Source organism: Apodemus sylvaticus, chromosome 4 (genome assembly GCF_947179515.1).
Source record: "Apodemus sylvaticus chromosome 4, mApoSyl1.1, whole genome shotgun sequence".
Lineage (NCBI taxonomy): Eukaryota > Metazoa > Chordata > Mammalia > Rodentia > Muridae > Apodemus > Apodemus sylvaticus.
The window spans coordinates 14,919,150-14,944,488 of NC_067475.1; the positions used below are offsets into that span (position 1 = coordinate 14,919,150).

The 25,339-nt window shown below is 46.9% G+C and overlaps 1 protein-coding gene across 2 annotated transcripts in view; it reads right to left on the reverse strand.

Moving 5' to 3' along the window:
- Window positions 1–4,480: 4,480 nt before the first annotated feature.
- The window catches only part of Ddah1 (dimethylarginine dimethylaminohydrolase 1), a 226,892-nt gene continuing 206,033 nt past the window's right edge, over window positions 4,481–25,339 (reverse strand). For both annotated transcript variants that reach the window (XM_052179015.1, XM_052179014.1), the window contains exons 5-6: window positions 8,442–8,585; window positions 4,481–6,295 (exon numbers count right to left, since the gene is read on the reverse strand). In XM_052179015.1, the coding sequence (XP_052034975.1) occupies window positions 6,179–6,295; window positions 8,442–8,585 (261 nt within the window). In that variant the 3' untranslated portion in view covers window positions 4,481–6,178. The remainder of the gene's footprint in view (window positions 6,296–8,441; window positions 8,586–25,339) is intronic.

Here is a 25,339-nt window from a genome sequence, read left to right on the forward strand (position 1 = left end):
AAACTCACCGCGGAAGCTGTCAGGCCGAGGTGGCATCAGCGATGAAAATTCCCCGTTATTTCTGGAGCGGTTGATTGATGTTTCGAATAGAAGATGACATTTTGATGGGATCCACGCATGCGGTGATAGGAGTTAATGAGGATAATGAGGATACTAACGATGTTTACGCTCTACCTTCCTTCCAAAGATTCTCCCGGCCCCTTTATCTCATTTGTGCTGAAAATGCCCCTTTGGAGATGAGAGGCAGATGTTAGTAATCTTACTTATTGATTTTTGTTTTTGGAAGAGCAAATAGAGGACGAGTTGATTGCTTGGCTTTCAGGCGGCACTCAGATGGTAAGTAGAAATTTTTAAACGAACCGAACTTTGGGCGATCAGAGAAACACCAGTCTTTCTCAGTTTCCAGTTGTCCCTTACAATACCCTCATCTTAAACCCCACTATCACGGTAAGGCTCAAATCAAACGTCCTTGGGGAACCCTAACAGAGTGGCGCGTGCTGTGCGAGGACTCGACCCCAGCATGCAGGGCTCTTGCTCGGCATTCCAGACAGCATCATCTCACAATGCTCTCTCATGTTCATCCATTTTAGCCAAACAGATCTGCTTGCTTGACCCGACTCACTGTCTGTTCTTCGTGTCCCTTCTTTTAGCTTACTTCCATATTGCATATGGGTGCTGTGTTTGTGCATAAGTCGTCATCGTGAGCCATGTGTCTGTCTGCACACCATGTGCATACAGTGTCTGCAGAAGCCAAAAGACGGCATAAGATCCCCTGGGACTGGGGTTGCAGGACCCCGTGAGCCACCAGGTGGATGCTGGGAATTGAGCCCTGGTCCTGTGGAAGAATAACCAGAGCTCTCAACTGCTGAGCCGTTCTCCAGTCCCCTGAGCACCCTTCCACAACGCCATCACTCTTGCTGTGGCTCTAGTGTCTGTCTTTCTTGTCTTTTGCTGCATGTCATCTCCAGGAAGGTAGGGGCTGTCACTCTCATGTCCCCAGAGCATAGTAGCAGTAACATCTCCAGGAAGGCAGGGGCTGTCACTCTCATGTCCCCAGAGCATAGTAGCAGTAACACGTATTAGGGACACCTGCTTTTGGAGTGTGCATCATGTGCTCCTGCTGTGCTTCTGTTCAAGATCCTCATCCAGCCTGGGGCTACTCCCATGCCAACCAGCTGAAGCCAGGGTAGACTTGGCTCTCTTTAGATTCTTCTGGGCCTCCTCAGCCTAGGAAACACATTGGCAAGGAAAGCAAGTGTAGCAACAGCTTATCTGTCCAGGACCTCACTCAGTGTATGTTATACACACTCACTCCTTCTTTACAAAGCACTTTGAGACCTGGGACCCCGTACTTGCACAGAACAGTGAACTGCGTGTAAACCTTATTGTAAGCACTGTAATAGGTTGGTCCCATGAGCACCCTCTAGGTCAATCCTCTTCTGTGATTGTCTTGAAATGTATTCTGAAATTAAGAGAAATGGGCACATCCAGTTTGGACTGGTATTAGGTGTATCCTCAGTAAGGAAGACTGCTTCCTCTGAGTGAATCTTTGAGGAAAACCACCACTTACCATTTTATACCTATATGCAATTAGTAGTGCATACGATTAAAATCAGATTCATCATGGGAAAAGACATGCACATCGAACAAATCCTTATGTAACCCAAACCTGTCAGTCCAAAGTTGAAGTCACCATGCTTTACTCCTTAGCCACCGAGCCCTCTTCCTCTTGGACCCATGAAGACAGTCCCAGACAGTGACCCTGTGCCACTCCAGCTCAGATGTCCCACTGTTCTCTGGCAATGAATCTGGCCTGGACTTTGGTTTTGCTTCTGGATAAAACCCTGCGCTGTTTTACTATTTGTGTGCGCATCATCATTTTCTGAATGAGACCTGGAAACACCCAGTCCAGACACCAACACCAACCTCTTGTTCTTTAATGGTCTGTTGCTTGTTGTTCAGTCCAAATATTTGCATACTTGAGGTCTTACGTCCCTGCCCCTCCCATGAGCCAGTTCTCAGAAGACAGGGGCTGTGGCTCAGGGCCTGGCAAGGTTGGGTGCCTGTTAACTATGTGCTCTCTTGTTTAAAACTACTCTTAGCTAGTGTCTTCAGTAGCAGGCACATTTCTGGAAGCTGTAGCTTGTCATGAGAAGATATCTATCTGTTCACGTGGAAAACGTCAGGCAAGATCAGCCAAGGAACCTTGCCATGTTGGGGTCCCATAGAGAGAACCCTCATTTCCAGGGTGAGGAGCTCCAGACCCTGGCACTCAGGGGGAAGGTTTCATTTCCTGTTGGGTCATGAGCAGGTTTGCAGAGTGCCACCTGGCCTTGAACAATTATTAGCTTTGTTCAATAGTAACCTATAGTAGAGAATTCATTAGCTACATCAACCAAGAAGGTATGGATCGATCAACAGGAGCTGGAGGACTGCTCTGCGCATCTGAGGAGCACTGCTGTGTACCATCCTGTTACTATGACAGGACTGGACTAACTGTGGGGCTGTGAGGAAGTTTCTAAGTGGCACATTTTGACAGTCTGAGGAGCTCTAACAGCAATGTGAACATAACACAAGTAGGTGATATCATAGTGGAATTTAGAAAGGGCCGCTCTGGATTGTGGAAGATTAGGGGCTGCTATAGCTGATGATATATATCTGTCTTTATTGAGGTGGGAAGATGCCTCTAATTCATTTTTGAACAAAGAAAGTAGACTCTAGATTATAACACTGTCAAATCATTCAGTATCTATTCATAAATGTGTGGTATCTTCTGAAATGTTAAGAGTAGTTATACATGGGTAATGAAATATTGTGTATTTTTTTAAATTAAAAGCACAAATACATCTTATTATAAGCATTGTGTGAGTGTGAAGTACACGAATGGGGGAGCACCTGCTGCCTTGAAATGTGAGCATCACAGGACAGCCTGTGGGGTCCTGGGGGCTGAATGCTGGTTGTGAGGCTTCTGTGCTAAGGACCTTTATCTGCTGAGCTATTTTGATACCCCCATGTCTACGTTTTAGATATTGCTTGGGTTTTATTTTTATAGTGAAGAGTTACTGTCTTTTTAATAAAACACAGCTCTTTCTGATTACAAAAAGTTACTGGGATATAAAAACCTCATAAAGAATAACCTTCAGATTTCTTCTAAAATTCTTACTGTAAAACAAATGAAAAAAAAAAAACAACTCATTTCAAAGCAATTTTATTGCTGTTTATTCACTGATGCATGGCTGGGCTTCCCGATATGTTTCCTGTAAGTGAATTGTGTACGCATACTCCTGTCCCCCCTTCTCTCCTCCGTTTCCCTTACTTCATCGGCTCCCTTACTCCTTCCCATCAGGGACAAAGAAAGAAAAATCATTCAGCTTAGCTCCGCATGGCACGCCATCCATGCCAACTGGGTATCAGGGTAAAAGAAGAAACGAGCCAGACGCCGTTGGGCACGGTACAACTCACGTTTTATTCTGTCTTGACTGGTGTACATTAGGAACAGGCAGCTGGAAACCAGTGTCAGTACAGAACTCCTCCGGACTAACGGGTTTGTGGGAGATATGGCTGGCTTTGGCACACAGACTGGATAACCATACATTGGCTGGAGGGTGACAGGCAAGAAGATAAAAAAAGCACAAACCTAACGCCGCAGGGAACTGTCTGAATTCTGTAGTCTTAGAGGGTTTCATGCGACCCTACCTAGGCCACACTGTGAGACTGCAGCCTATCCTATCTTCCCTTCTTAGAGATATAGAGGTGACGGCCTTGGTATTCCATTCCTAGTAGCATTCTAGAGCAACTAACACACTGCGGAGAGAGATCTGCCACCGGTTCGTACAGCAACCCACCAGTTAAAGACAATGCTAAATACGCAATCCTTCTAGTTCACCTCTTCACTAGACCAACTCATATGGACCTGACCATTCTTACTCAACCTATATACTTAGTTAAATGTTGTAACTCCTCAGGTGGCTATAATGTCAAGAAGCATTTTTTGTTAGTCTCCCTATCTTCGTGAGACACAACGGATAAGAGGGGAACTTGGGTAATGACATCTTCCCTTCAGAGGCGACGCTGTGTGATGAGAACATGAAAGGAGCAATGGTGCATGTCTTTCGAGTGTTTGCAACTCTGCATCACACAGGGTGTCTGAAGAGCAGCAGTCACTGCAGCCACTCTAGTCAGCCTCTCAGGACAAACAAGGAATGAGGAACCGGAAGGAAAGGGGAACTGCAAAACCACCTTTGGTAGAAGAAACTGTCACCATGAAAAATCTATTTACTCCTAACTGACGGAACTTAACAGAGGCCGGTTCTGTAACCAGGACGGTAGAAGGGACGTCAGTGACAATTCCATGCTGGTTCTCACACAGTGGGCTGTTTTTCCTGTGCTTGATTTTGAGATGGTCATCTCTTACAAGGAGATTTGTTTTTTCTTTGTTAGTATAGGGTCAAATCCAACCCCCAAAGGCAACTACAATAGCTGAGAACAATTTATCTTTATTAATTTAGGCAACTGACTCACATTCATTTGCCCTGGAAAAGACATAATTATTCACCTATGATACACTGTGAAATATGATAGCAGATGTGCTATCTATGGTTTCTTCACAGGGTGTACAGAATTAGATATTTGCATGTGCTATGAGTCGAAGGTTAGATAGCAAGGAAGAGATGGAGATTTCTTCAGAAAGATTGGCAAGTAAGAGAAGAGTGACAAAGGATGCCTTGATTCTCTCCCTTCTATCCCCTGAGGGGAATGCAGTCAAGGCCCGTCTCTCTTGCCTTCATTATAAGAAACATTGATCGCAGAGAGAGGTAAGGAGAGACAGATAAAGACGTTGCCTCTGTTTCCTCAACTTTAAATACTGAATGACAAACTGCAGGCAATGCAGCAAAGGTAGAAGTGACCAGAAGTTTGAGGACATGCCTGCCTCACTGGGTCACCGTGCCTTGAGAAGTAGCACGCCCTTGGCCTGTGTCAGCTTCTTAAAACAGGCATGCTCTCTTCCTTTGCTGTGGCATTGCTCTCTGAGAGACCTGTGCCAGCTCAGAGTTGTGTAACCTGAAGTTTCAGTTGAATTCCACAGTAAACATTCATGGCTATTTCACAGGAGACTCAGACATTGTTTGAGGCTGACTTTAGGAACCATTTCCTGATTGCGCTCCTCGGCCTTGGGTGGAGGCGGCTCCCTCTGGCCCTCCCCAGACCAGCAACAATTCTCTTAGATGCTCTGCCTCTTTTAAAGGAAATGACTTTTTCAAGGTCATGATGATTCTAAGGGGGTAGATAGACGGTGAGTCAGAAGGAAGCTGAAAAGAGGGGAGATGGTGGAGTGGAGAAAGGCTTCCCTCCAAGCTGCAGGATCAGTCAGGAGGCAAAATCATGGCACGTGACTCAGTCTCTCTAAGATGTACCCATGGGGTGTTTTAGGCTTCTGTAGCTAACATCCTGTATCAACCACCTGAGGCTGGATTTACCTTCCTAGGTGTGGCAATGTGAAAGCCTGTCAGGTTGTGCCTCTGTGAGGTTCCTGCTCCCTACCAACCTCTCTGCTTTGCTGATGGTGGTGCTGGAGAAGTGGCTGTGGGACAAAGAGGCGGGCACACAGGGGGCCTTCGTGAAGGCAGAATGCAAGAGCTTGGGTAAATCCAAGGTCAAGGTGATCATGAAAGAAGCCGGGAAGGCCTCAGAAAGAGCCTGAAGAAAGGTTTTTAGAGGTGAGAAGAGAGGGGAATGGGAAACATCCATCTTCTAGGGAATTTCACAGGAACCAAATGCGATTCATGACAAAGAGAAAGAAAGCCCCTTGCTTATCTGGCTGGTCAGGAAGACAGTCTTCAGAACGCCCTGCAGCTAAATTATTCCCATACTAATAACACAAACACTGAAGTGAGGGCTTCCACACTATCAATCACATTCCAAACGATTGTTAGTTCTGCATTTCCTAGGTTGCTTAATTCATTTAGCAAAAGCACAGGTTAGGTACCACTGTGAGGAAAAGGAGGGTGTGGGAAATGAGGCGATTAAAATTGGAATTAGTTTTTCTTTCTTTTTTTTTTGTAAACAAGAGTTAGTAGCACAGTGGCACAGTAGATTGTCAAAGGAAACAGGAGCAATGGGACGGAGCCATCGGCCTGGCCTCGGCCACTTGCTGGCCACAGGGGAGGGGCTCTCTGGCTCAGGAGTCTGTCTTCTTGTTAATAAAAACAGAGGAGCAGGTGAGCAAGCCGTCCACCTTCTCCATCTCCGAGTTGCTCACGGGGATCAGGAGGTGGTCCTTGAGTTTCTCATAAACCTGCGAGACAGTGGGAGTCAGGACGGAAGAGGAGAAGGTGAGTTACATCTTGGCCGATTCCATCACCCTCAGAGACAGAGAAGTCGTTCAGTTGACGCATCCATGCTTCTCCGTCATTTAGGCTCAAGGCCACACCTAGCCACACCCACCCCAGAGCTGGCCACAAGTGGCTGACCTCTAGTTCTATACTTTTCTTCCAAATGAAGGACAGTCACCAATGAGACTGTCGCTGGAGTTGTCTGCCACTGTCCTTCCTGAATCCAGTGCTAATCAAACCCCAGGGCTGTGCGCTGGTCTGAACATCCCCACCCCTCCCTTAGCTTCGACACACTCCCAACTACACTTTCATGTTCCTTTCCTGACCAACTCTACCAGAAAAATGAGACAGAGTGTAAGTTAAGTGCGTGCTGCCGGGCACACTGTGTTTATAGGTGTGAATTTTATTGCATCTTCCAACCGTAATGGAAAGTATGTGTCAAAACATCCAATTAACTGTCCACAGATTTTTTTCTCTCCCCCTGTGATCAAAAACACACTTTAAAAAACAAAATTACTTGATAATGATGCTTAAAAACAACCCGGCCTGAATCTTTCAGAAACACTGCCTTCCATAAAACTCAGCACACTGGTCGGGGTGCAGGAGAGAGCTGGGCTCCGAATCCAGGCCAATCAGCTCCGCGGCCGCCATTTCAGTGAAGTGGCTTTCCTTCCAAGCTCGTTCGCTTCTCTGGAGGGCGGGGCTGCTACCACTATAGGGCTGTGCTCAGGAACTGCTCAGCCCGGCGTCTGGCCCAGAAAGACCCTTGGCGAACAAGGGCGTTAGTGACGCTACTCTACTGTTGATGGACACGGGCTGAACTGAGAGGCAGTTAATGATATTCCGTTGCTAGGTGATCCACGAGGCTGAAGTGGCATGAAGTCCTCAAAGTGGGGTCTGTGGATTTGCAGCTTGTTGAGATTGTGGAGTAGGCGCTGGGCAGGGTGGGGGGATGGGGGTGGGGGGATGGGGGTGGGGGGAGGGGGCAGGAACCTGCATTGTTAACAACCCTGGCACATCGAGGAGCTACTGCAATCTGTGTCTAGGACTGGGAGTCCTACATTGCCCTCAGGTTCACACTTCTACTATGGTAAGAGAACAAAATGACGTCTGCGGTCCCCTGACTCCCTGCTCAGGTACAAACAGCGGCCACAGTTGGAGAACAAACCTAGTCTAATGTAGTGCTGCCCGTGCAAAAAGCAGAGCAAGGGTAGGAGAGAGGGTTTGAGGAGGAAAGTGAAGGCTTGAGGGCAGAGGGACCCGAGCTTTTAGCTAAGAGCTCCTGTAGAAAAAGCTGGGTGTGGTGACGCCTACTTGTGACCACAGCAAGCACCGGAGCAGCGGAGACCTGTGCTGTGATCCCAGGAGTTGATGGTGACTCAGCCTAGTGAACCTGGTAAATTCCAGGCCTTTGAGAGACCTGTCTCAAAAAAAAACCAAGCCAAACCAAATCAAACCAAACCAAAAACAAAATAAAACAAAACCCAAAAAGTGAAAAGTGGCTGGTATCTGAAGAAAGATCCAATATTGTCCTTAGGCTTTCGAATGCACTGGCATGCTCTCTCTCTCTCTCTCTCTCTCTCTCTCTCTCTCTCTCTCTCTCTCTCATACCCATGGTAGCTCATGAAGGAAGCACACTTAGCCCTGGAGCACAGACGGAGGAGATATTTTTATTCCATGTTTAGTTTTTGGAGACTGAGTCTTGTGTAGCCCAGGTTGACCTTGAACTCGCTGTAGAGCTGAGGTCGGGCTTGACCTTCTAACCCTCTGCCTCTCAAGAGACAGAATGGCAGGTGTATGTGGATATACCCTGCTTGTGCTTGCTGCTGAGGGTCCCACTCAGGGCTCTGTGCTTGGTAAGCCAGCATTCTGACAGTTAACACAGCCCTTGGAGTTCTCATGTGAGAAACCCCAACTAGCAGGTAGCACTACCCCCGGCCACCGTGTGTGCATGACTGACCTACTGCATGAGAGAGAAAAAGCCAGTAAACTGTTCCCTTGCTATCAGGGTCCTTTCCACTGTCAGTGTTTTGATTTGTACAGTAAAAGGATGTCCCATCATGAGAAGGTCCCCAGAGAGGTTAGCTGCAGGACAGAGGGCATTTTTACCTTTGCACTTTCTGGGTACTCTTCTGGGGTTCGGTGCAGCAAGACATGCCCTTTGCTGGGGATATTTAGATATATACAGTTGGCGGCCATGTCGTCGGGTACAGTGAGCTTGTCATAACGATGGTCACTCATCTGTTGCATGATCTATAAAAGCAAACAAAGCAGGCTGAAGTGGAGGCTCCCACACGCACAGGGAGGAAGGCAGTAGGGTGGTGGGACACAGAACTGTAAAGGCCACCTTAGACTGCTTTGCAGCTCAGGCTTCTGATGTCACCTCTAGTCACTCAGAACCAGAAACCTGACCTAGCAGTGAACTCGTGGTCTCGTTCTCTTAAGGCTTGTGTTTGTCTCTGTTTTTAAGGCTTTAAACTTACCTGTGTTCTGGCTTATGCTCCTAAGATATACCAGCAGAGCATAAAACAGTCAGATGCAGAAATCTGGCTAGAAGTTTGATAATATTCTTGGCTGAGAAAACATGGCTGCCCTGGTCTTAGGAAAGACAGATTATTACAGCCATCAGAATGGTCGGTGAGAGGTGCCCATGAACACGGACACACACACACAATCTGAAATTCTGTGTACGTTAAACTCAAGGCCCAAATTTCCTATGGATCACAGTTGAAAGTAGGTAGTTACACTACAGTACGAGTAGAATGGGGTGCCAGGATACACATTCGATACTTACCAAATCTCAAGTTTTCCATTTTAGTGTGTTATTAGCATACAGTGACATACAACAACGGGGTTCATTTTGGCATTTCTATACATGGACATAATATGTTTGGGCTGTAGTTACCTCTCCCCACTTACTTTCTCCTGCTCTCTCCACTCCCGACCTCTCTCTTTCCAACTAGTCTGCCTTCTACTTTCACATCTTTTTATTTTTTGATGAGCTAATGAGTTTCCTTAGCCTGTCTGCGTCTCTATTTGAAGTGTCTCCATGATTTCCGCTGGTAGTTATGAAGTTGTAGGCGCTGCATTAAGTCCTTTGATCCATTTTGAGATTTAAACCAATTCTGCCCTACTAAAACAATCTCTCTTGGTCAGCTCACTTCTTAACCTTAACAGCTGAGACAGCAGCAAGGCTTACTAGAGGCCCAGTGACTGAAGGCCGCAAAGAGATCCTCAAAACAAAGTATGTGATGGCCACTGCTCCCACGCAAGCCTAGATACACATAAGCAAACCCCGTTATGCTCACTGACTTAATTCCCCAAGCACTAGGGAGAAGCATGAGCAGGTTTTGGCCCCAGTACATTGAGGCAGGGTCCTTCCACCATTATTGAAAACCAGACAGCAGCTGGTTGGGTTTGCAGCTTTAGTCTAGGTAAACAGATGACTCAGTGTATTCTCTATCCACAGAGAAGGGAAACATAAGACTCACTGTAAGAGAAGTATCGTGGCTAGACCACAAAGCTGAGGCCTCACTAGGATCTCCTCTCCACTTGAGCGGGGTGGGCATATCACCCACCTGTCCATCTGACTCACATGTGCCAAGGGTTACAACCGGACAGAAGGACCGTCATCACTGCCCGCTCCTTGTTTACCAGCGAGGGAACACACCAAGTCTCCAAGGCAGTGGAGTTGAGAAAGTGCCAATCTGAGACCAGACTTCCTCCCCCTCCCCCATCAACTTCCTCCAGGGAGCAGGCTTCTCCTTCTTTGGCCCTTACTTGAGTTTTCTTCAGTTGATGATGGCATTTATTTGAAATTCTAATCTCTGCTTTTCCTCACTCTTTTCTTAATCACCCTTTCCTGAGCTGTATTCATTAGAGCTTCTGAGAGGGCATTCCAGAAATTACTGACATAAGGGCCAGCAGCCAAGCTAGAATAGTTTGAAGATAGTTTCATTTTTTCTTTCATTACTAGGAAGGGAAGAATTATAATTTTCTTAATGGGGGAATAATTTAATACTGAAGATATATGAAGCAATTTACTGATAAATTCTACTGAGAGTTTCTCTTAAGACAAATGCCTTAACAGATTACCAGCACTACCTCAGGAGAACTTTCCAATTAATTTATCCAGGCATCCTTGTTATCATTTTGTGGCAAATTATAAACCGTGCCATAAGAAATGACTTTTAATAATGAACTGGCTACACACACGTGGAGCTGTGACTGTCCAACTCAAAACCTAAAAGCTTTATATAGCTGGGGTAGTCTGTCTGTCTGTCTCTTTCTCTCTCTTCCTAAAGGATTCCAAAACAGTCACTGTACATAATAAACAAACAACCCTTCTTTTTCATAGAAAAGACAAAGGGGTTTGTTTATTCTGGACATGCAATTCCAGAATTGCAATTTCCACCATGTGAGCTGAGGACCAGGTTCCCCTTTCCTGTCCAAAGTGTTTATTTTCATTGCCTGTGTGCTCTTACTGACAGGTGAGATGGTTCATCATTCATTTACAGCTGCATCCAGGACACAGACACACAGACATACACACACAGACACACACACAGACACACAGACACACACACACAGACACACACACAGACACATACACACACAGACACATACACACACAGACACACAGACATACACACACACACACACATGACACAGCAAATTTGCTGTTCAGAGGAGAGAGAAAGGTACAGGGATCACAGCTCTTCATGGTGTGCCTGTGTGTGTGCATGCCTGAGTGTGTGTGTGTGTGTGTGTAAGTATATGTGTGTGCATTTGTGAGTGTGTACATGTGGTGTGTGTGTATGCATGTGTATGTGTGAGTGTGTGTATTTATGTGTGGGCATTTGTGTTTATGTACATGTGGTGTGTGTGTGTATGCATGTATATGTGTGAGTATGTATTTGTGTGTGCAGTCGTGCGTGTGCGTGTGTGTGTGTGTGTGTGTGTGTGTGTTACCAAAAGGATGAACTTATCTGGGCACTCTGGCAGGGCAACACTTGGAAGGGCCCAGGCTCCCAGAGACCAAGCAGAGGAGAGGGTAACCACAGGCTTCTTCCCACTTCTTGTGCGCGCTCTGAGTCTTGGGAACGGTGACAATGGTCCTAAGCATCCCGAGAATGTGACTGCTGGGCTGGCTTGCGTTCCAGTATCTTCTTTTTCTTAAGAAGGATGGAGGAAGTGGCTTTGTTCCAGAGTTCTTGGTGAAGTGTGTGTGTAGCAGTAAGGACTGAACTTCCTGCTTGTCACAGCTCCCAGCACCGAAACGGAAGCAGAAAGCACCTAAACTCTCTCTGCATGGCAACAAATTCCTCCCAGAGCAGATTCCTCTGAATTCCAGAGGCCTCAGGCTGGACTGGGAAAAATCCACCTAAGTGTCACGCCATCCGTCCTGTGGGGGAAGATTTGCAAGGACAAGCTGCATTCCAAATGTTGTTTCTGACTTTAGTCAGTGGAATGATTATTCTGCTTTGCGTAATCAAATTAGAATGGTGATAATTGATATTGGAAGCTATTGATGTCTGGACCAACTCAGCTGGCTTCACGGGGTGCCCCCTTAGGGCTAGCCACAACGACCTTGTAAGGTGGCAAATGGACAGACACAAGGATATTCTAAGTGCTGCCTCCAGGAGGTGACAATCTGTAATTCAAGTAATGCCAAGCACGGGAAGGGTGAAGTCTACCTCCCCTATCATAGCCGCCTTCTTAACCAAGAAGGCGCACAGTCCTAGAGAGAAAGGGGCTTTGGGCATCCTTGGGTCTCTCTCAAGTCTGCTGTCTTGGCTATCCAGAGTGGAGTTGCCACAAGGCAGTGGGAACCAGTGGGAACACGCTGGCTTTCAGCCCGACACGATATGCACAACCAGTCACATTAACCAGGCATTTCCGGCAGTTTCCCACATTTCTGGGAATTTTCTCATTGAAAGGATTGGAAGGCGGCTCCATTCTTCCGCTGCTTACTCATGCCTTCTTTGTATTACAGCAATTACATTAAAAAAAAAATCCTGGGCTGTGAGGTTGGACAGAACAACTTAAGGCTTAATCGGTCAAATACTGAGGCAAAGAGAAAAAGAAGGCATTTAAAGATGGTCAGGAAACATTCCAAGCACATTTTTGGCTTGCTCATATTTGATCTTCCCATAATATATATGTACGCTCGCATCTTAACACAGTAAAATGAAATCAATATTAAAAGCAACTAAGTATAGAGTCCACCAAGAGATACAGGACGTAACGCGCGATCACGTCTCCTTGCTACTAGGTACCTGAAATAACTCTTCATTGATTTATCACGCATTGGGAGTTTATTAAAATCCTGGCAACGGAGCGCAGGCTCCAAGTCCTGGCAGTCCTTTCGGGGTTCAGTGAATATAACTGGGTAACATTCTAAAACGCCAACATGTCCTCCCATTTCACGGGCTCTCGCAGACGAGCTTAGAACGAACTCACCCCGAGAGCCACGTCTCTAATTAAGTAAGTGGCAGTGCCGATGATGAAAACCAGAGCGAGCTCTCTACCACGACGCTACATCTCGTCTGCAGCTGCATGGCATGTTTGTTTGTTTGTTTGCTTGTTTGTTTGTTTTTGAGACAGGCTCTCATCTTGTGGCTCTGGCTGTTCTACTCATGGTGACCTGCCTGCATCTGTCACACAAGTGCTGGGAATGAAGGTGTGGGACACCATGCTTGGCTCGGAGCTGCGTTATTTTGTTTTGTTTTAATTTTTTGAGTCAGAGTTTCTTTGTGTAGCCCTGGCAGTTCTGGAACTCACTGTGTAGACCAGGCTGGCCTCGAACTCAGACATCAGCTTGCCTCTGCCTCCCAAGTGCTGGGGTTAAGGACATGTGCCACCACCGCCTGACTTCGATGTGTATTATTATTTTTTTACATTTATTTATTTTATGCATATGACTACACTGTCACTCTCTTCAGACGCACCAGAAGAGGGCATCGGATCCCATGGTCTGGAGCCGGATGGTCATGAGCCTCCATGTGGTTGCTGGGAATTGAACTCAGGACCTCTGGAAGAGCAGTCTGCGTTCTTAATCCCTGAGCCATCTCTCTAGCTCCCAGATGTTTGTTTATTCTTTGAGGATTTCCTATTAGTACACAGTGTATCTTGGTTACAGCCATCTCTGCACCCCTCTCTCACCTTTCCCCCAACACAATCCTCTTCAAATTTTATTTCTTCCCCCTCTTCTTCTTCTTTAAAAAATATAGAACCCACCAAATCCAATTGGCGCTACCCCTATGGGCACCAGTGTGGGGCCACCCCTGGGTCACGGGCCACCTCCCAATGGCCACACTCAAAGAAAAAGGACTCTCCACTCTGCGGCAGCCATCAGCGCTCAACGGCTCCTCAGCCAGGGGTGGGCATCAGGAAGTCTCCTCATCTACACTGGGGTGCGGGCTGGCTTGAGCTCCTATAGGCAGCCGAGGCTCCCTCCGGGTCCACAGCACTGGTCCCCATCCTTCCTGCAGTCTCTCTGCTCCCTCCTCACTGCTCCTGAGCCTCGGTGAGGACAGAGACACGAGCATCCCGAGCATCCCGTGTAGGGCTACGCCTTCCTAATCATGGCTTCAGCACGGCTAATGGTTCTGCCTTCACTGTGGCCCGTGGTGAAACGAAGCTTCTCTGACGCGGAAGGCAGCGCCTTCTCTCTGCTTTCCTGGGCACAGACAAAGCCACTTACAGAAAGGAGGGGTTGGATTTTGGTTCACAGCTTAAAGGATCGATCAGTCAATCAAGGCACAGAAGGCAAGGTCCAGGGTTTGCCAAAGCCAGGCAGCAGCGGGAGGTGAGTGCTGGTGCTCAGTCCTGGTCTCCCTCAACACCAGGCAGCAGGGGGAAGTGAGTGCTGGTGCTTAGTCCCGGTCTCCCTCAACACCAGGCAGCAGTGGGAGGTGAGTGCTGGTGCTCAGTCCCATTCTCCCTCAATGCCAGGCAGCAGGGGGAGGTGAGTGCTGGTGCTCAGTCCTGGTCTCCCTCAACGCCAGGCAGCAGGGGAGGTGAGTGCTGGTGCTTAGTCCCATTCTCCCTCAACACCAGGCAGCAGGGGGAAGTGAGTACTGGTGCTCAGTCCCGGTCTCCTTCAATGCCAAGCAACAGGGGGAGGTGAGTGCTGGTGCTCAGTCCCATCCTCCCTCAATGCCAGGCAGCAGGGGGAGGTGAGTGCTGGTGCTTAGTCCCATTCTCCCTCAATGCCAGGCAGCAGGGGGAGGTGAGTGCTGGTGCTTAGTCCCATTCTCTCTCAACATCAGGCAGCAGGGGGAGGTGAGTGCTGGTGCTTAGTCCCAGTCTCCTTTGCACACGGTCTTAAGACCTGTTCCCATCAGACCATGCCTCCCCCATTCAGGATGGGTCTTCCTGCTCTATTAAATCTTTCTGGACGCACTCTCAGAGATTCATCCAGACATACGTTTCCATGGTGATTTTAAATCCTACTAGGTTGGCAAGATTAACTGTCCCAGTAACCTAAATCCCACCATCAAAGATTTAATCTCTCGGGTTTTGGAGGGAGCTGATCTTTCCCCATCTTTCTGGGTCAGAGGGAATGGAAACGTTCAGCGTGTGCTGATGGCTGTGCATTCTCTTCCTCTTCTCAATTTGTTTCTCACAGTGGCCCTGTGTATGTGGTGACGTCATCTCTCTCTTCATGTGAAACCAAGACGTGTGCAGAGAAACTCGCTAATAAGTCCAGGGTCACTCGCCCACTTAGACAGGGAGTCCAGGCTTCAAGCCTGGGTCTGTCGACTTCACACACCAACCTTCATCCTGACACGCCAAACCGCCGTCTTATCACCCGAAAGACTAGACTCGCCAGTTCATTCACTGGCTGCCCGTGGTGGGATAAATTTTCCTATAGAATTTTCTTGGCCTTTGTGTATTTGTAGAAGGTTTGTGTGCGAATGCATTCCATACAGGGTCTGGTCTTTGAAGCCTTCTGAGTTTGTGTCTGGCCTCACATGGTTTGGTTTGTTCAGAACCATTTTGTTTTTAAATAAAAGAGAGGACAGAGCCTTTGGAGGGAGGAGAGGATGGGTGAAGAGCACTGTCATCTCCAGAGCAGAGAGATCAGGGGCCAAGGCCAGAAGTGGCTCAGAGCCAAGCCCTATTTACAGGGACGTCCTGGATTAATTTGGCCACTATGATCCACTACTGACAGTTAGGCCTGCCTGGCCGTGGCAGGCTTGTCTGGAGGACAGGGCTGAGTCTGTGCTCACAGAAAGCTTTCTGTTTTCTGGTTCATGGTAAAGAAAATCATCAATGTGATTCCTGATTATATAACTTGGTGTAGCTGATTTGGACCCTAGCAGCTAGGAAATGAGTCATAGCACTCGCTTAACCCCTGGGCCTTCGGAAGGATTGCATCTATGTTTGCTCTAAGGGCGAGCCGCCTACAGTTTATAAGCAATATTAAAGCTTCCGATGCTCTCTGCTGGAAATTTAATTTTGTGATCGATTCCCATAGATCCTTTCTTTGAATTTGCAGAGCTTATGCGTCTGAGGAAGTGACGGATTAGCACTGTGTCTCTGTAGCTGCTGGTTGGCAGTTCTGTTTATGATAATGTAAGACCAATGAAACAAAGAAGACGTTTGTTGGCATTTTGTTTGGGGCATTGGGGGTGTGCTCTCTGATGAACCGCACAATCGTGTGAATACTGGAAGAGTATCTCATCATTTCTCCCTCCATGTTGTGACTAAACACCATACATTCTCTCCCTTCTCCCCTTGAAATAGGGTCAGGTTATGTGGCCGAGACGGCCTTGCACAGGAACCGGTGCCGTAGCCATTTGCAAGCCCTGCATTAACACACTTTTAAATTTAACCTGTGCTAGTCAGATTCCCTCTATCACTTATGTTTACACTGAAGGTTCTTAAATTCAAGGTTTGACACCACACGGGGTAATGTCACTGAAGGTGGGAGGGTCACTGACTATTTAGCAATAATGAAAGATTTCTAAAAGTGTTGCAGCTAAAAATTAATTAAAAATCAAATGTGTGATGTGCCCAAGGTGTTTCTGGCAATGCCTGCCCACACTGTATTATGTGACTTCGCTGTAGCCTTGAACTGGAACACAAAACTGTGATCCCTCCACCACACATGCTGTCAGAGCACACACTGCCCACGGAGGCGGCATGCAATACCTCAACTCAGAGCTGCAACCACCATGCACTGTAAACTCTGTGTGCAACGTTTTTTGCTTCTATAGGGACATAAGGCTCCGTTACAGAAAACGATGCCTTTTTGCCATTTTGCAGAATGTTACGTGTTGAATTATTTTAGCTTTGGGTTGCACTGTGTTAGACAAATGGGCACGCCAAATCCCCACTAAGGTAAGTATCTCTGACTAATGAGGAGAGAGGCTTTAGAGTCTTTTTCCACACTGCCCCCACCCCCAACCAGATTGAGAGCTACCTAGGTGCTCTACAGATCTGAAATGAGAGGAATAGACTTGGTTTCTGAATCTGGCCTTCAGCAGTATTAGACAGAGAATGAGGAAGAGATATTGGTTTTGGAACACCTGGAGAAGTGACTTCATTGTATAGAACACCAAGAATAAAGCCCTCGAGACACAGGCAGGATTTGACATTGGCAGGCCTGCCTGCTTCCCAGAGGCTCAGAGTGAAGGGCCTGGGTGAAGAACGCGCTGGAAGGCTGTGCATTGCAAACCAAAGCCAGTCCCAGGGCCTAGGCTGTAAGGATGTTTCACCTGTTTTGGTTTTGTAAATAGAATTTAAGTGCCTAGGGTGGTGTGGTGGCATATCCTAGGCAAGTCTCTTCTTTTCTTTCTTTTTGTTTTGTTTTGTTTTGTTTTTTTGAGACAGGATTTCTCTGTATAGCCCTGGCTGTCCTGGAACTCACTCTGAAGACCAGGCTAGCCTCGAACTCAGAATTCTGCCTGCCTCTGCCTCCCAAGTGCTGGGATTAAAGGCGTGGTGCCACCACTGCCTAGCTGGGAAGTGTTTTCTAGACCTGGCTGTACAACAAATCTGGTTAGCTTTGGAAAATATAGATGCCTGGGCCCCAACAATAGGGATTTTATTATTATGATTACTTGGAAGGCAAAAAAAATTTTTTTTTTTTTTTGTCTATACTAGGAATTGAACCAAAGGCCTTAACCATACTATGGTAAATGCTCTATGGCTGTGCTAGAACCTCAACCCCTAATATATCTTTTGAAACATTCTGCAGTGCTGGGGAATATAGATTTTATCCTGAAAACATACTCATTTCAAACTCAGGGTCTATGTAGTGAGATGGAAGGATAGAATGGAACCTGGAGAAGATTAGCTATAATGGTCTGATTTAGTGAGAAACATTTTTTAAGTTCTTGCTATGCTTGCATGTTTGTATATGGGTGTGAGTTGATTGTGAGCATGTGTGAGTGTGTCATGTGTGTCAGTAAGTGTGTGTGTGTGTGTGTGAGTGTATAAGTGTGTGTGTTGGGCATTGAACTCAGGGCCTCGCCCATTAAAAGCCCACCTTACCACCTGGAGCCCTGCACTACACATATTTCCACCTTTGCTTCTTTCCTGCAAGCTCCAGGAATGCTTTACAGATGGGCTCTCTGGTAAAGCCTGATACATGGTGGGCATTTCATCTATATCTGTTAAATAAAGCATGATCTTTAAAATAGTACACTTCAGTATTTTGCCAACTCCGAAATTCCTCCCCAAGTCTCCTGCTGCGACTCCCTGGAAGACACTCTTGCAGAGCTAAGGCTTCAGTGAGGTGCACAGGATGGCCTCCAGCTGGCACCTGGGCCTACCCTTTTGTGTAATCACTTAGTCAGGGAATCTCTGACGTCAGTCAGCTCTGGATGAGCTCCATAAGCCCTCCTCGAGTCCCTCCCCCCCACCCCCCCCAGGCTCCTGACATTTCCAGGGATGGGACCAACCTCCTATTCAAATAGCTATCTGGGTTTCCTTCCTCCCTACACTACTCCTGCTGGTAAATAGGGGTCTGTCTGTTTTCAGTCTGCAGGACTCCAGAGCTGGAGAGGAAGGCAGACCTTCTTTAAGGCAAGAGTCTGCCTCCATGCCTAAGAAAGACAAGTGAAGTAGAACTCCATGCACAGTCATGTATGTTAATATGCAAATGCTATCAAACCTGAGAAGGGTGCAAGATGGAAAACAGCATTTCCCATTTAAAAACAACAAAAACAAAAGGTGGGGGCATTTCAAAGAAAAGACAGCACTTCACAAGCATTTCTGTTCCTTTAATCTGGAAAAGAGTCAGAACACGGTCCAAAAATGGAGCCCTTCAAGGGAATTTCTGAGTGCTTTTGAGAAAACTCCAAGAAAACAAGACAGGAGCCTTCAGTTCTGAGCGGAACTGTTCTTGGATTATGCTTTTGTGCCTCTCCCAGGTGTAGTCGGTAGGAGTGAGTTTACTTCTGGTTATTCATTAGCTGGATATTGTTTGTTTGTACACTTTTCTCACGTGACTCATCTAAACCCGCAGAGCACTGATTGTCCGATGCTCTGAATAAAGTCAGCTATGGCAAGACTTTAGTCTGCCTCATTTATCAGCTGTATTCTCACAGGTCCCTCTGCCAGTTAGAGCAGTAAACAGGAGTGATACTGCTAGGGTTCCTTCTAGAAATATCTAGAGGCATTGCTCTAGGGCATTGGTTCTCAATCTGTGGGTCTCTACCACTTCAGGAGTCACATATCAGATATTTACGTTATAATTCATAACAGTAGCAGAACAGTCATGTTCCATGACACGGGGAACTGTATTAAAGGGTCACAGCATTAGGAAGGCTGAAAACCACTGCTCTCGATGAACTGCACTCAGTGTGATATCCTTCCCTGGCTTTAGGTGGCTCTTTCTGCTCAAAGGCGTAGCAGTTTCCTGTAGCAATGCTCTTCTCTTGCCTGCCAAGGCTCTAGGGGGAACTAGCATTTGGTGAACCCTAGACACAGCCAATGATCCAGAGAGTGGGGTCTATGAACCAGTCTACCTCAGAGCTCCATCTCAGTCTTGCCCAATCAGAATTTCTCACAGTGAACTCCAGAACGTGGCGTGGTGTGCAATTTAAACGTGTGCTCTCTGTAGTCTGTGTGTTCATGGCATGTGAGAACCACTCACAGATTATGCACATCAGAGTAGCCTATCACCATTCCTAAAATAGTATTGTTATTAGTCCTTTGGACAACAACTCTCCTAATAGATGAGCTACAGAGAGCTCTTCCACTTGCCAGGCAGTGACAATGAAACAAGAGACTGGAAACATGAGGAAATCGCAACTCCTTCAGCACCTTCACTTAATTCTGATTTATTTTATTTTGATCTCTATCTGTGAGTCCCCTCAGTGTATGTGTGTGGTCACAGCTTTGAAGCTGGTCCTACTTCATGAAAGATAGAGGGGAATGGCTATGGGCTCTCATCTCCAGAGCAACCCCCTCTTTTTTTTATTTTTCAAGACAGGGTTTCTCTATGTACCTTTGGCTGTTCTAGAACTCAAGTCTGTAGACCAGGCTGGCCTTGAACTCACAAAGATGCCCTCATCTCTGCCTCCCAAGTGCTGGGATTAATGGCAAGCACCACCACCATAGCTCAAAGCTATCTTTAATATCTTAGGACAATGCTGTAAGAGATACAGGAATCCAACACAGTTCCACCACCCAGGGTCTGTGACATAGAAACAAGGTTTAGAAATATTCTTAAAGATTGCCAGACTAGCACATGTTGAGAGGTAGAAATGAGAGAAAGGAGTGGTTTCTGAGAGCAGTGGAGTGTTTTGCAGGAGAGTGGCAGCAGTGAGAGGACATCTGTACTGGCTGGTTTTGTGTGTCAACTTGACACAGGCTGGAGTTATCACAGAGAAAGGAATTTCAGTTGGGGAAGTGCCTCCATGAGATCCAACTGTGAGGCATTTTCTCAATTAGTGATCAAGGAGGGAGGGTCCCTTGTGGGTGGTACCGTCCCTGGGCTGGTATTCTTGGGTTCTATAAGAGAGCAGGCTAAGCAAGCCAGTAAGGAACACCCCTCCATGGCCTCTGCATCAGCTCCTGCTTCCTAAGCTGCTTGAGTTCCAGTCCTGACTTCCTTTGGTAATGAACAGCAGTGTGGAAGTGTAAGCTGAATTAAACCCTTTCCTCTCCAACTTACTTCTTGGTCATGATGTTTGTGCAGGAATAGAAACGCTGACTAAGACAACATCCTTCTCAGGGACGGGAGAAGGGCTCACAGTCTAAACAGGCCTCTTTCTTAGCGTCTGCATTTTACCACATGCCCTACTGATGTTCATCCAAGAAACAGGACGCTCATCAACACCAAAGGCATTTAAGACAGGTGACTTCCTCAGAGGATCAGTAACCCAAAACTCAACCGTCCTCCTTCCAACTCAACTGACACATTTCCTAATCCCTTCCACAGCAGAGGTGCTGCTGCTGGCCAGAGGATCAGAGAACATGGGGGGTTGGGTGGGGTGGGGTGGGGTGTATGTGTCACAGGGGCCTCTCTATGATGTACTAGTGCAGCTCATGATGCAGGCGCTGTACTTTTGTTTATTTTTTTAATCTTTTGCCAAATCAATTAGGTCAAGAAGACAAACTGGAGGCTGGTAGAGGTAGAAGATATGCAGACTGATTTTTTTGGGGTGAGGGGATAGGCTGACTGTGGGTAAGTGCAAACTGAGGGAAAGATAGAGAACGGTGAAGACAGAGACGCCACAGTTGGACAAACGCTGACCCTAGTTGCTGCCAATGGAAACTGAAGTGGAAGCCAGGCCTGCTAGTGTCTTACAGGCTGGGACGCTGGCTGTCCCCCAGAGCAGCTGTCCTCTGGACATGTCTGAGTACCACTCGGTTCCCAAAACATGAATCTAGGTCAGTGAAATGCAGCAACATATTTTTGCCCAGTGATTCCTGATGGTTTGTTCCTTTGGAGGCCATGGAGGACTGGGAAGGTCTGAAGTCTTCCAGATCCCCCAAGGCCGGCCCATTCTGGAGGTTTCCGCAGATTAGTTAGCTTGGTACCGGTCTCCCTTTTAGAGTCCCACAATCACCCCTCTCCCTGGTCTCTCCCCCTTCACCACCCTGCCCATTCTCACCCTGTTTCCCTTCTCATTCATTCCTGAAAGCTGGCATCTAACTAGACTTAGGAGAGTTAGTTATTTCTGCTGGATCATTATTGTATGGCATCTTTCTGAAAGACCACACTCTGATTTTACCCTTCTCCTAAAACCACGTTGGGCTGCTGGTGCATGCCCATAAAAACCCCAGCATTCAGAAGGCCGGGGGAGAAGACCACCCTGAGCTGAAGACTGAGACCCTGTCTCAGAAGACCACAAAGGCAGATGCAGGACAGACAGACAGACACCTCCCCCACGACTTTGCAGCTCTCCACTGATGTGGGTGTTGAGGGTTGGTATATGGCTATATGTTGTAATGCTAGATTCTGTACCTGAAGGTTTAGACCTATGAGTGAATTCTCATGGTCGCAAGCTTTTGCTGTGCAAACCCTGTTCCTTAATTTTAAGCTATGGGTTAAATCAAATTGGCTACAGCCAATTACTGGAGGGATAAGAGGTAGGTGGGTTGTGAGTGACCTGGTGAGGGATGGAGAGGCAGGGAGGGAGGGGAGAGGGCACAAAGGAGAGGTGCCATGAGTGCACAGCCAGGAGAAACAGCAAGCGTTTGGGGTACACCACTGAGGAGGTAGCCAGGCCAGCAGTTAGGAAAGTAGATTAGGGTTCAACACCCCCCCCCCCCCCCCCCCGACTAACTGTCAAAGCCAAATAATATCACCATAGTCTGAGTCTCATTTATTTGTAAGCTAGTTGGGGATGAGCTTAAATTGGTTTTACTCCAGTAGGTAAGAAAAAACAAACAACCAATTCCTGTGGCCTACAAGGACAACACCACATCAGGTGAGACAGTGGGCCTTCTTTGAAACAATCCTCATTGGTTGCTTTATTGTTTCATGGATGTTCTTTTCTCGTGGGTAGTTGCACACCCTCACGTGTAATTCAGCCCAGTTGCACACTCTCACATTTAAGACACAGCAGTTACCTCGCCTGGCCATCATGGAGTTCCCAGCAGGAAAGAACGATGCTCTAATTTCCTATCGAGGCTGATTCAACTCTTTTTTTTTTTTTCCAAGAATAGACTGAGTACAGGACACGGGGTCACATGGGGAAAGCGGAGACACAGCCAGGATGACAATCCACGAATCGAGACGCTAGGTTCTCTACTTTGCTCTCAGAGCTAGCTTGACTCTGAGCAATCACGCTGCTTTAGTAAAATCAACATAGGAACATTTTTAAAGTTCTCCTTTTCTATCAGAGTGTCACTTTTCCCCACAGAAACCCATGCATCAAGCTTGAGCCCTGCTCTGTGTGTGTGTGTGTGTGTGTGTGTTTTGGGAGGTACACAGAAATATAGAAATATGAGTCACAGGCAAGCTTCCTGTTCTCAGAAAATGATCACATTCGTGAGTTTTGGTAAGATGGGATATTTTAAGAAAGAATTTCAGCACGTTGGATGGATGGAGGGCTGGAATCTAATGATTTTCCGGTCAGGTATTATATCTCATTCCCGGTCATTTTGGATTTTAGGCAGCAATTGAGTTGAGGATTTCTAGGCTCCCATGGCCTTCGTTTAATGCTTCTCTGTTCTGCGCCCATGTTACCCATGGAAGCCGCGAGGGGCTGGCTTCCTCAGTCAAGAATGTCAACAAAGAATTCCTTCATTTGGGATTCTAAGGCTCCTGGGAAGTTACTCATGGCCTTGAACCAACAGTTCTTGACTTGGTGTCCCGTGGAGGCTGCTGGGATCTCTCCTAGACCTAAATCTCCAGAATCTGAGCCTGGCCAAAGCTATGTGTTCTCACAAAGGCCTTCAGACGATTTGTAAGCCATCTTCTCTTACTGGGAAATGCTATTTTGGCATAACGTTCTGACTTTTTCATTTTGCGAGACTTGGATTGCAAAGCCCTGTGCGAGGGCATGCGCTTGACCACCGAGGGATGCCTGGGTCCCCCCACAGTAGCCCAAGGAGGCAGCACAGCACCTCTGGTGTTCTCTACAGTGTTGTGTTCCACACAGCGTATGATGGACGTGCTGAACAGCGCTTTAAACATTCCTTCTCCCCACCACCCCCTGACGTTTTCCTGAAAGCCCAGAAGAGAAGGATGTGTGCCCCAGTATTCCATTTCTCCCACTTGGCCATTTTTGTTTCTTCTTCATACCTTGACTGTGACAGCCTCACAGTTTCAGATTATTTACTGCTTTGTTTACTAAAGCATTTGATGTTGGCCTCCCCAGCCTCACTGGCACATGGCGCTGGGAATAACTGTCAAGTAAAGTAACTGTTGCCAAGATGCGCACACAGTTGGTATGATTGGAGGCAGCTTGTTTAGGGTTTTAATTTCTTAATACAGGCACAGTAGACTGAAAGATCCTACTGTTTTGTGAACATACCTGGAGCGGTTGCCCAGATGAGGAGTCTTATTAAACCGCAATGGGACGGTCAGCGTCCTAAATGGAAGGCTGGTGGCTGGTTACCCTCTATAATGCTCTGGCATGAGCTCAGAGACGTCTTTATTTCTATGCTTCAGTCTCTGTTGATACTAGCTCACTTTTTGCTTGTTCTTTGGCTTTGCTATTGCTGCAGTGTTCCTAAAGGAAATTCCAGACGGCGAAAAAAAACATGTATGATCCAAATGCACTCAGTGTTTTTCCACCTTCATTGTTTTTTAAAATGTGGCTACCACTAAAATGACATGGACATTTTTGGTCTTGAAAAATCAATGGTGGAGCTGAGTCAGAACAAGAGGAAACGGGGCCTGAGTGACCTGCATTATGTAGTTGGTAATTCAGAGAGAAACAAGCTGCTCTCAACGCAGTTCAAATGAGCTGCAAAGTGGCCGGCTGGCCCTGTCTTCACGCTAGGAGTCCTACATGTGAAACTCTTATTCCAGGAAGCATACCAGAAGCCGAAAAGACGTTTCCATTGAAGCGTTCCTGGATTGTTTAATTTAAAATTTCAAGCCTATTGGAATTCCACTTACTATACTCCAGCTCATTTACATGACAAAGACATGAAAAATGGAGTGGAGATCTCACAATTCTTCCTACTTTTAAAATAATAATTCGCCATAATACAGAAGAAGAAGCTACTTTTCCATTTCTATGGTTTTAGAGACGGGGATCTCACTACAGAGCCCAGGCTGACCTTGAACTTGGGACCCAAGGATATATCTCCACACCTTGCCAAGAACAGAATTATCAATAAAAAGGAGGGAAACTTTAACTGTCCATAGCGAAGATAACTGCTCTGCAGCTAGCTCAGAGTGAGGAGGCTGAGAATATCCTTGTGCTGCCAGGCCAGCTGTTGGCAGAGCCCGGCAACAGGCCAATTGTGTACACTTCCCTAGGCTGGGTGGGCACCTTCCTCTCTGATTAGTTTCCAGAGAGTTTAACATGGTTAGAAAAAGAATGTCCTCCACAGACTCAGATATTTGGACACTTGGTTGAATATCCAGCTGGTGGCACACTTTGGAGAGGTTTCAGGAGGTGCCGCCTGGCTGGGGTAGTATGTCACCAGGGCTAACACCTCCATCTGCTTTCTGTTTGTTCTCTCTGCTTCATGCTTGCAGTTCAAGATGTGTCCTCAGCTTCCTGTGCCAGCTGCCATACCTGCCGCTTGCTTCTGTGCCTCTTTACCTCCCTCTACAACTGCAACCCCAAATACGCCATTTCCTCTAAGTTGTCTTGGATGGGGTATTTTATCATCACAATACCAGAACAGTAACTGATATAGGCAAGTCACCTCTTAGACCATCTTCCCTCTGCGCGCTCTCTCTCTCTCTCTCTCTCTCTCTCTCTCTCCCCCTCCCCCATCTACCCTCTTTCTACAATTTCCTTCCTTCCTTCCCTTTGTCCCTCTTCTTACCTCCTTTCTCGGCTGACTAGAGGACTGAATGCTACTCTAAGGAGCTTAAGTTAGAATCATTGCAAGTCTCCCCCGAGGGCAGATAT